Genomic DNA, 12717 nt, shown 5'->3' with positions numbered 1-12717 from the left:
TTCTTGCTTGTTTTTACATAGGAAACCCATGGCACAATTAGAATTATTTTTTAGCTTTCCAATATTTTCAAGACAGTAAAAAAATCATGGTAATAACAAATCTGGGAAGGGGTACTTCTTTTATGTCAGAAAAATGTTTAATTTTACCACTTTTCTGGTGTAATGTCACTTTATATTATAAAAGAGGTAATAATCACGATTTTTTTTTCGTTGACCCTTGAACTACGCTAAAATGATTTAAAATTGTTCAATTCAAGATAGCGGACAAAATTGCGGCGATGCAATATTGAAAAAATGCATTTTATTTTTAATAAGCCTGCAACAATTCAAATTTGATCAACATGTGGTCACTAGGGTGCCCAGAATATGGGACTTTTTCTCAAAACCTCGCTCCACAAGCTGAATATTGTTCCTTGAGCTATTTTAGGACTCTGGGCCAAATATGAGCAAAATCGGTCAACATTTACCCATTGATACTCGAAGGTGAAGTTTGCATGGGAAAAATTCAAAAAATGTATGGAAAACCCAACTTTTTTACGGTTTGGTCTCCACGGTACGCTACTTTCATCCGATTATTCCCATAAGTGAGATTCTCATTGGAAATTTAATGCTCTACAACTTTGTAGAACATATCGAAGCTGTAAAACTTGATCCTGAAAAGTTATTAGCGATTTAAAAAAGTCATTTTTACATGAAAAACATTTTTTTTCACCAACTTTAGGCTCGGGTATCAATGGGTTAATCTCAACCAATTTCGCTCAAAATTTACACAGATGCTTAAAATTACCCAAAAACCCGTTTTCCGTTTGTGGAGCAGGGGGTAATTTTTTCTGGGCACCCTAGTGGTCACAGAACTCAAATTTTATGATAAAAACAAGAAAATGAAAAAAAACGCGAAAAAAGTTTTGCTCGTGATTCGATTCCTATACAAACCTTCGGATAATCGAACTTGGGATAATTGAAACTTCGTATAATCGAGGCCTCGGATAATCGAGTCTGGACTGTACTGATTTATGAACTCAGTAATAAAAGTTTGGAGAGTAGTATTGTACTATCAAGTCAATGTTGAAAGGCATTACACTATGCTTTCAAAGAAATTGTCAATTAAACTATCTATTTTTTAACTCAGTCAGATGCTATATTTTTCGTATAAAAAAATTGTTAAATACTCTACCGCTAAAAAAAGATGTTGAATGACTCCAAGTGTTTTGTGTTTTCAGTGCATTTGCATTTCCAGCGAAAGAAAGCGAGAGAGCAGACCTTTAGTTGGCCACCACACGGGTGTCGACGACGAAGCATCCCTGCGTCTGGCCGTCCTGGTCCTGCAGGTCAATCTCGATGGTAACGGACACCAGCGGGTAGATGGCGGTGATCGGCATGGTCAGATGCCAGCTGAGGTCCTCTCCGACCGAGGTTGGGCAGCGAGCTCCGACCAGCCAGTTGCAGGCGGCGGCAATGTTCGCGGGCAGCTCGTAGGGAGCGGTGATTCCCAGGGCGATAGCGGTGACGACCGGACGCAGCGCGGTGGCATCGGTCACTATAAGGTTGAGGGATTGTTAGTATTGATAACGAACGCCGAAACGTCGAAAGCATCACTTACGGGAGGTGTAGTCCATGACCATCATGGCGCTGGATCCACGGCGCAGCTCACAGGGCATCTGGGGGCAGTTCTCGATGCGGAGGGTGGCCGGTGGCGGGCGGGCTCCGGCGCACGGACGGAACGGAATGACATCCCAGTTGTCGTAGTTGATGTTGTCGGCGTTCTGCAGCATCACAGCTGGAACCAGCGCCACCAGGATCAGGAACTTGAACATTGTGAGTGAGGTTTTCGAGGTAGCGAACTGACTGCGGAGAGTACACTGTTTCACTTGGAAGTTGCTTGTGATCGATTTACGCTCAGGAACCTAGTTTTATACCTCGGGGACTGCGTAACGCTGAGTGATAAGCTTATCACACCCGGTGAGTTATACGACCGCAGGTGTGCCTGGGTTGCGAAAATTGACCATCTGGACCGGCGGCGTTAGATTAGTGACCTTGCATGTATTAACAGGTGGCTGGTAGAATTTTGCGACATCTTGTCGGCGGGCTGGGTCAGTTTGAATCAGTTGTTGATAAGAGACCACTCGATGAGTGGTTATTGTGGATGATACGGTTCTTACAGAATACTGATATGGCAAAAGGGATGACGTTTAATGAGGTCAGGGTAATATTATAATGAAATGATTTGAATTTTTTAAACATTGTAACAATGTATTGCTCAATCTGAAACTAACCTTCAATATGGAAGTTTTGCCCACGATTTGGGTTCCGCCCGCGAAACTCCCCCAACTCGACACAGCAAATGTTTTGAGCGGTGCCCATTGCTTGGTTTGGGGTCAACTAGCAGCCAGCAGTAGCAATTCCAAAAATCGAGAGTTCCAGTCAGCACAATAAACTTGGTGAAGTATAATTTATAGGTGACCCCAACGCATACCCTTGATTTCGTCCAATTGCTCCGGCGCGGTTGCGGCGGTGGTGATCGACTTCAATTGAACCATCATCATCCCACTTCGAGGTTCCCTGCTGGATGCTGTCCGAGCGAGAATTCAGAAGCGGACGCCAACAAGCTGCGGCTGTATTCATTTGACACGATTGCTGTGCACTTCTTGGATTTGGTTGGCTGAAACTGGTACAGGAGACGGACTTTTGTGGAAAGGTTTCTTCAAAATATTGTAGGCAGAATATAATTTGGCATAATTTTCGTAATTGATGTCGTGCTAATTTGTCGCACGTGCATTTTGGGACAAACTTAGTTAAGAACGCCATTGTTTGTAGCTCACAATGCCTCACCTCTTGACCTTCTCAGCTCCCCAAAATTCTATTTCACTCCTGAGATATTCAATAATACGCGAAAATAGTCCGTGAATTGTTGTCACTTTCCATATGAAAGAAGTTTCAATCTTTTCGTGTTATCTTGTCACTCCTTGAAAATTTATGTAAGTGCGACAACTGGCCAAAGTCATTTCAGGTCAGAACACGTTTGACACACGTACATGCCTGACTACCGTAAACATTTGTAATTATAACTCGGTACTCCAGCAACCAAGTTCAACCAAACTTCAGGACAATGCACAGCATCGTCAACCAAACAAAACTTGTTTGTTATTGTTTACATTGCGCGTTCTCGTTTTTGTTTATTCAAGATTATACAGTATGTAAAAGTATTTACACCCCTTGGATACAATGCACATTTCGTGATGGAACATGTAAACAATTTAAAGTTTGACAAAACCTAGTACTACGTTTTGTTCAGAAACTCATGCCAAACATTTTGCTACAAAAAGCTCATGAAAAGATGTTTTCCATAAAAAGTTATATAACAAATACTATTACAAAAATCAAAAAAGGTACAAAAAAAGTTTGTACACCTTCCGAAAAATTAACATAAATAATGTTTTTTATTGACAAATCACCATGAATCCAGTCTTCCAACTCTAAATAGGCATCCTTGACTGATTTAAAAAATAATTTGGATTGAATATAAAGTTTACTAACTACTTAGTATAAAATTTTATATAACTCTGAAAATTCTATATAAAACTTATCATAACTTAATTTTGCAAACTTTTAATTTAACTAAATGTCAATATATTACCATAGAATTGCTAAATAAACATTTTGGAGCGGGTATAACACTGTTTTGGGAGTCTTTGTATCGATAGAATAGATTTTTCGTTGGAATTTCGTACCAACCCGGAATTACGTCGTCGGAAAATCCGCCGGCATCCAAACCGGTCCACGATTCACAAGTCAACCTATGTAGCATCGGAAAGGGCATACAATTTCCAATCTTTTGATACCCAAACATCTAGGTTTTCTATAAAACCCACGTTTTTAAATACCTGAGCAAAAAGTAAGTTTGATCCACGAGAACAAAAATTACGAAATTCCATACATTTTTGGCAGGTTGCTCAAACGAAACCATAACAACGTTTTTACCTAGGTATTTAAAAACGGGGGTTTCAAAGAAAACCTAGATGTTGGGTATCAATCGGAAATTTTATGCCCTTTCCGATTCCACATAAGTTGACTTGTGAATCGTGGACCGGTTCGGATGCCGCCGGTTTTTCGACGACGTAATTCCGGGTTGGTACGAAATTCCAACGAAAAATCTATTCTATCAATACAAAGACCCCAAACGATGTAATACCCACTCCAAAATGTTTATTTAGCAATTCTATGGTTATATTTGACATTTAGTTAAAAAATTTAAAATTTAAGTTAAGATAAGTTTTATATAGAATTTAGAGTTATATAAACTTTTATAATAAGTAGTTAGTAAACTTTATATTCAATCTAAACTATTTTTTTAATCAGTCAAGGATATTGAGGATGGAGACTGGATTCATGGCAATACATAACTTTATTCGTGTTCATTTTTCGAAAGGTGTACAAACTTTTTTTGCACCTTTTTTTGATTTTTGTAATAGTATTTGTTATATAACTTTTTACAGAAATCATCTTTTCATGAGCTTTTTGTAGCAAAATGATTGGCATGAGTTTCTGAACAAAACGTAGTACTAGGTATCTGTCTAACTTTAAATTGTTTACATGTTCCATCACAAAATGTGCAAAGTGCCTTAGGGGTGTAGGGTAGAGTAGTCATCAATGAGACACGGGGAACAACGATAAAATGGCTCTCACAAGTCGTAGTTTCAACCAATCAGGCTCATATTTGAGGGAAAGGTGTGTCTACTGAATACACGTCTGCCATATTAGTGGCTTTGGTTATGGACGCTCCCTTGAAAAGTAAATCATAAATGTTTGATTCTGGGGTGTAAAAGTAAATTATGGACAAAAAAAACTTTTTCGCTCGTAGGCTGCCGTTTACACAAAAAATAATATTTCTTCAAATTTCTTTCGACGTTCCATAGGGATTAAGTTGGGCTACAATGTCCTTTCATTAGATTTGGCCAAAATTTAGAATATAGCCAGAATCCAGGGCTGTCTCATTGTTCCCCACTCATTTCAGCCCATGGGTAACAATGAGACACTTTGTTTTTTCTTCAATAAACTTTTCAAAATCGATGGAAGTCTTTCAAAACATGAATTAAAAGTGATTTTTGGCATATTTATAGAGTTTAAACTTCATTTAACCAAAAATACAAAGTTATTTGGTATTAATATATGGATTTTACAAAATTTAAATACTTTTTAGTATAACTTTTGTTATTAAAAGTTTCATGTTGGCAAAATTGCTCTAAAATGTTCAATGCAAGTCACCTGCAATTGAACAATACAAAAACATGATGTATTGCTAGAAAAATTTTGATTTTCGTAGAGTGTCTCATTGTTCCCCAGCTGTCTCATTGTTCCTGCCAAGTGCGTCTACAATGAGACAGTTGAATAACTCTGGCTGTAGATGTCGGATCGATCTCATATTTTGGTCAATATTAGAGCACATTAAAAGAAAGATAATGCAACTAAAAGCTCATTAAAACATGCTGATGAAAAAATTAGAATAATCGTTGAAGGTTGAAAACCAAAAGTGTCTCATTGATGACTACCCTACCCTAAATACTTTTTTTACATACTGTACATCAATATGCGAAACGTCAAAAAGCGAGTGAGACAAATTAGCACGACAGCGTCGAAATGATAAAGCTTTGCATCAACATAAAAAAATTGTTCAAGGTTTTTTTTTAATTTTTTCTAACTATATAATGAATTAAAAATTACTTGCAAAAAACTTGGCTGGTAGCCCTATCGCCACCCCGGCTGATCTCCGCCAGTCTTTATGGGACGCTTACCGGACCAAAAAATGCGCCCCATTCCATATATTTCCCATTCGGTCAAATTGAATCATCAAAACATGACCATCCCACCCCCTTCATCACCCCCAACGCCAAAATTGGAGATGCCGGCAACTGGCTAGGAAGCTGAAGGAGGTTAAAGGCACCAAGCTTTTTTTATTATTTCTACATTTCAAAGCTAAAAAGCTCGCCCATTTTATGACTGTGAAACGTTTTGATTTGCATTGATTTGTACCCGTCAAAACTGGACACGTATCATTCCGAGCGAACTAGCCAACCCCTCGTCATCGCACCCAGGGGTCCCTCAACGGCCCCCGGAACAGAAGAATGCGTTGAAATTGCGCGCACGCGGGTTTCGGGGAGGACTTTTTTGAGCGACGTCTTTAATTTACTAGTTTTGTGAGCCGGGAATGGAATTTTATATCTTTTTCCCTCCTTTTTCAGGTGGACGCGTAAACGAATTGCTTTTGCGTAGGAATAGAACAAATTAATCCGTCTTGGAATGATATTTCCCCTCCAAACTCGCAACGAGCCATCAACGCAGATCGTCGCCGTTGTTCTAGCTGGCCACAAGTGTGAGTTAGACCGAGTTGAGTTAAATTCGTATATTCTACAGGTGACAAGATGGAACCACGCCAACGTGATGAGTCGCGGCAGATCTTGCTGCTGAGGCTCGTCCATTAGAGGTTGAGAAGCCAAACGGAGATAATTATACGGCACCGGGTTGGGGTTGATTCCGAGATGTATGACCTACCAAACAACCACCACATACTTTGCTCTGTCCAGTGTGCCTCGTAAACATTCATTTCGACACGTACTTAAAATGGATTAAGTCATTATCGAAATTTTGGATACCGCTAATGACACGGTTTAGCTGAAATGTGTGCATGCGTTTGTGTGTGTGTGGGGTAGCGTGGCTCACGGATATATGAAAAAGACAAAAGTGTTCAATTTCGAACGCCTCAACCGGAATTTTGTAGCAATATGGCCCCAAAACATAGCCTGAAATTTTGAGCGCATTTGGTTAAGGTTTAGAACTTCCACCATTGACCTGAAGTTATAATGAAATTTCAATAAATTTAATTTATTTATTTTCAACTTTTTAACTCTTCTTCGAGTATATTTCCCTATGCCCTATGAATTTTTCTCAAAGTAGTGGTTTCTTATAGGTTTTGATCCGGGGAACAACTTTGTAGAACATCACACAGCGCTAGGAATTAATCCCGGAAAAATACAGGCAAATTTTTAGAGCACGTTAAAAAAAAATTCCTAGCTCCAAAAAATATCCTATATCTTTTCAGGATCAATTCCTAGCGCTTTGCGATGTTCTACAAAGTTGTTCCCCGGATCAAAACCTATAAGAAACTTGAGAATAAGAAAATTTGATTGGGTTTTGGGAAACTTTATCTAAGAAGAGGTTAAAAGTGAAAATTTCCCATAGTAAATCTTTAAAAGTTCCATACTAACTTCAGGTCAATGGTGGAAGTACTAAACCTTAACCAAATGCGCTCAAAGTTTCAGGCTATGTTCTGGGGCCATATTGCTACAAAAATCCGGTCGAGGCGGTCGAGAATTGAACACTTTTGTCTTTTTCATATATCCGTGAGCCACGCTAGTGTGGGGGCTCAATCCAAATCAAACAAACAACTCTAAAGCTGTCATAGCTGGGGCTAGATTTGAGTGCTTGGCCGGATTTTGGCGTAGGAAATTGACGGTGTGTGTCGATTTAAATTGAACTCCATGTCAAGGCGACGAATGGCGTGTCAACTCGGGGCCTTTCTGCACGATGGCAATTATTCCGAGCGAATGTTTGCTTAAGCGCTCCGAAAATCTGTCTCATGGCGGTGACAATCGACGGCCAAATTGGACCGGATGCAATGGTGATGAGAACCTAATTGGCAGGTGTCGCCACACTTCTAGAGATTGTTGGAACCAAGGCGATCTTTATCAACGGGTGTGATGATTGGATTTTGACTTTTATTTTCTTAATATGAAAAAAAGCATTGAAGAGCGGGTTTTGAGTTCTAATAGAACATTCATATGTTTGAAAATTAATTCGCTTATTTTTTATAATTTGTGGCTTCAAATTAAAATTAGAGGATCCAGAAATAAATCATTAACATTTATGTATTTATGTAGATTTAATAAAATATCAGAAACATTCTTCAAGCGCTTTAAAATTAATTATTAGCACAAAATTATATGAAAACTATCTGAAAATCCAAGTATTTCTAGTTTAATTTATTAATCAATCCAACGCGGTGCAGAAAACTTAAACATTGAAGATATACTTTGCGGTCCAAATCATGAGTTCTATTTTTCTATTTTTTTTTAATTAGGCAATAAGGCAAAACCAAGTTTAAAGTTGAGATACTAACATATTTTTGCATATAATTATAGTGCAGGGACACCCTGCGGGAGACATCTGTTTTTTTCAGATTAAATGGTAGATTGGAAAGAAAGTCCAATAGTTAACAAAATAATTAAAGCGGGTTCATAAAGCTGTGCTGCCAATTAGATATATATGTATTTCGATTTTAAGAATGGAAGAAAGAAGAAACTTTCAAACATTCAAATTTTGGAATGAATAACATTACATGGCAAATTTTTTTTCTTAATTTTTAAAACATTTACAAACTTTTGAGGCTGCAAATGTATTATAAATATAAATTCAGTAATTAACAAAAATATCAGAAGTCTTATTTTGCATGAGAAAACACTTAGAATTATCGAATGATATATTTTCGTAAATCTTCCAAACTACAAAAACTGTGTATGGGCCATCCAAAGAAAAAAATGGAGCATGGGTTTAAATTTTGTTTACGAATTTTCACTATTTACATAATTTTTTAAAATGATTTCAAATGAATGATTGTAAGAATTTTTAAATGTTCTGGAAAGATTATTAAACATAAATTTTCATGCACCCTTATTTTTGATAAATTGACGTATAGGGGTAATTCTCTACCAACTCACACGAAATCGGGAAAAGTTGCCCCGACCCCTCTTCGATTTGTGTGAAACTTTGTCCTAAGAGGTAACTTTTGTCCCTGATCACGAATCCGAGGTCCGTTTTTGATATCTCGTGACGGAGGGGCGGTACGACCTTTCATTTTTGAACATGCGAAAAAGAGGTGTTTTTCAATAATTTGCAGCCTGAAACGGTGATGAGATAGAAATTTGGTGTCAAAGGGACTTTTATGTAAAATTAGACGCCCGATTTGATGGCGTACTCAGAATTCCGAAAAACTTATTTTCATCGAAAAACACTAAAAAGTTTTAAAATTCTCCCATTTTCCGTTACTCGACTGTAAAAATTTTGGAACATGTCATTTTATGGGAAATTTTATGTACTTTTCGAATCTACATTGTCCCAGAAGGGTCATTTTTTCATTTAGAACAAAATTTTTCATTTTAAAATTTCGTGTTTTTTCTAATTTTGCAGGGTTATTTTTTAGAGTGTAACAATGTTCTACAAAGTTGTAGAGCAGACAATTACAAAAATTTTGATATATAGACATAAGGGGTTTGCTTATAAGCATCACGAGTTATCGCGATTTTACGAAAAAAAGTTTTGAAAAAGTTACTTTTTACGTTTCTCTTTGTTTCGTCGTCCGTGTCTGTCGCGGGTAAAGATGAACGGCCATGATCGATGACGACCAACTTTTTCAAAACTTTTTTTCGTAAAATCGCGATAACTCGTGATGTTTATAAGCAAACCCCTTATGTCTATCTATAATTTTTTTTGTAATTGTCTGCTCTACAACTTTGTAGAACATTATTACACTCTAAAAAATAACCCTGCAAAGTTAGAAAAAACACGAAATTTTAAAATGAAAAATTTTGTTCTAAATGAAAAAATGACCCTTCTGGGACAATGTAGATTCGAAAAGTACATTAAATTTCCCATAAAATGACATGTTCCACAAATTTTTACAGTCGAGTAACGGAAAATGGGAGAATTTTTAAAACTTTTTTAGTGTTTTTTTCGATGAAAAATACGTTTTTTCGGAATTCTGAGTAGGCCATCAAATCGGGCGTCTAATTTTACATAAAAGTCCCTTTGACACCAAATTTCTATCTCATCACCGTTTCAGGCTGCAAATTATTGAAAAACACCTCTTTTTTCGCATGTTCAAAAATGGAAGGGGTCGTACCGCCCCTCCGTCACGAGATATCAAAAAACGGACCTCGGATTCGTGATCAGGGACAAAAGTTACCCCTTAGGACAAAGTTTCACGCAAATCGAAGAGGGGTCGGGGCAACTGCTGTGTGAGTTGGCGGAGAATTACCCATAGTTAAAACCTAAAATAAAAAATGTTTTTCTTAAAAAAATACATAAACAACAGACTTTGTCTTAGGAAAGGGAAAACTTTAACAAATATAAATTAGGTTTTCTTTTGTACAATTTTGACCATCAATTTAAGTTTGTTTATGATTAAAATATTGATTCTGATTGATGGTTAAATTGTATAGTAAATTCCTAGACAATAAAGTATTGAATACAAAAGAATTAATTTCAAACAAAGCATCTATTTTAAATAAATTTGAAACAATAATATTAATTTTAAACCAATTTTCAAGTTTCAATATTTCTAGGATTTTTTTTAAATATGCCTTACTTGATCTCATAGTTTCATTTAGTAATTTTGGCCGTTGAATCAAAATCTGGAATCAAAAAACATGTAATCAGTGAAGATATGAAGGTACGCCTGTTCAGAATGTTATTTGGTGGAATTCTTCTATAATCAAATCGTTATCAAATTTGGTCAAAACTCGGTTTTCATTCCTCTTAAAACATATTTTGCTAATAGAACACTTCTGTAGCGACTCAAGAAAGGCCGGACAAGCTTTTTGACAGCTGAAACTTTTATGAAAATTCCAAGGCAGGTAATTTTTTCACAAAACTCGAAATGGTATACAATAGCTGGCCTTCCCAGCTGAGCAGTTCTCTCAGATTTCGGTCATTCGATTTTTTTTTTGTATTTTTCAATCCGACTGAAACTTTTTTGTTGCATTCGGTATGCCCAAAGAAGCCATTTTGCATCATTAGTTTGTCCATATAATTTTCCATACAAATTTGGCTGCTGTCCATACAAAAATGATGTGTGAAAATTAAAAAATCTGTATCCTTTGAAGAAATTTTTTGGTGTCATCTAGTATCCTTGGAAACGAACTTAATTTTCAATAAATGTGAATCGAAGGTGTAATATCAAAATCGGTTTTCCAGCACAGCATTATTTTAGTTCCTTTTGGGGTCCTAAACAACTCCCCAAAGTTTGGGAACGATTGGTTTAGACCTCACTTTGCGCAAAGCGATTCAATTTTCCATACAAATTTGTATGGGAAAAATCATTTTTTTTGAATTTTGATATTTAAAAATTCCAAGTTTCACGCTATATTAAAACCGGATTCATATTCGGGTGCTCTGGAATGTGCTCTACAATTTTCCCGAAGAGAATATGGTGCTAACTTGTTTCTGAAAGAAGATACAGCGTCCTCAAAACTCGTCTAAAACGTGATTTTCGATCAAAAAACACGTTTTAGACGAGTTTTGAGGACGCTGTATCTTTTTATAGGAGCAAGTTAGCTTAGGGAAAGTTATAGAGCACATTCCAGAGCATCCGAATATAAATCCGGTTTTAGTATAGCGTGAAACGTGGATTTTTTAAATATCACAATTCAAAAAAAAAAATTTTTCCCATAAAAATTTGTATGGAAAATTGAATCGCTTTGCGCAAAGTGGGGACTTAACCAATCGTTACCAAACTTTTGGGAGTTGTTTAGGACCCTATAAGAAACCAAAAAGTTGCTGTGCTAGCTAAATTTGGACATCTTTATTTTTTTCATACAACCTTATCACACCCTAATGGACTACACTGAAAAAAAATGATACACGATAAAAAAAAAATTGGTGATTTTTTATTTAACTTTTTGTCACTAAAACTTGATTTGCAAAAAAAAACATTATTTTTAATTTTTTTTTGATATGTTTTAGAGGACATCAAATACCAACTATTCAAAAATTTCCAGGTTGTGCAAAAAATGTTTGACCGAGTTATGAATTTTTTAATCAATACTGATTTTTTCAAAAAATCGAAATATTGGTCGCTAAAATTTTTCAACTTCATTTTTCGATGTAAAACCAAATTTGCAATCAAAAAGTACTTTTATGAAATTTTCATAAAGTACACCGTTTTCAACTTAAATCCATTTTTAGGTGACTTTTTTGAAAATAGTCGCAGTTTTCCATTTTTTTTTATTAGTGCACATGTTAGCCCACTTTTGAAAAAAATATTTTTGAAAAGCTGAGAAAGTTCTCTATATTTTTCATTTTTGAACTTTGTTGATACGACCCTTAGTTGCTGAGATATTGCCATGTAAGTGTTTAAAAACAGGAAAATTGATGTTTTCTAAGTCTCACCCAAACAACCCACCATTTTCTAATGTCGATATCTCAGCAACTAATGGGCCGATTTACAATGTTAAAATATGAAACATTCGTGAAATTTTCCGATCTTTTCGAAAACAATATTTTCAAAATTTTTAAACCAAGACAATCATTTTAAAAGGGCGTAATATTCAATGTTTGGCCCTTTTGCCAGCATCTAGGATAACATGTTTCAAAATTGAATATTCCCAGATTACTTTGGAGCAGTCCATGAATCATTTTTGATCAACGATTCAAATTGACACTAGATTTTTTTTAAAAAGTATGTTGTTTTAAAGATGTACAATTTTATCAATTAAGGGGGAAGAAATTGCTAGAGTGCGCCAAAAATGTCTACTGGGTTTGGTTTTTTTATTTATATTTATTCAGATTTTCTTTTCCATGTACATTCATTCAGTTAAAATATTATTGAGTGTCCTAATGGGTTTGGTAAGGAATACTATGTAGTCACTTAAAATGATAAAGCTCCTAACA

General features: G+C 36.0%; 1 protein-coding gene across 1 annotated transcript; it reads right to left on the bottom strand.

Annotated features, from left to right (window-relative positions):
* Positions 1–1122: 1122 nt before the first annotated feature.
* Positions 1123–1904, bottom strand: LOC6046977 (NPC intracellular cholesterol transporter 2 homolog a). Its single transcript, XM_001864058.2, has 2 exons — positions 1601–1904; positions 1123–1537 (listed from the first exon to the last, which is right to left on the bottom strand). Exons 1-2 carry the CDS (start codon positions 1812–1814, stop codon positions 1263–1265), a joined length of 489 nt encoding a protein of 162 aa, XP_001864093.2. The 5' UTR covers positions 1815–1904; the 3' UTR covers positions 1123–1262.
* Positions 1905–12717: the final 10813 nt, after the last annotated feature.

Source organism: Culex quinquefasciatus, chromosome 2, assembly GCF_015732765.1.
Source record: "Culex quinquefasciatus strain JHB chromosome 2, VPISU_Cqui_1.0_pri_paternal, whole genome shotgun sequence".
Taxonomy (NCBI): Eukaryota; Metazoa; Arthropoda; class Insecta; order Diptera; family Culicidae; genus Culex; species Culex quinquefasciatus.
This window is presented reverse-complemented; position numbering and strand designations above follow the sequence as displayed.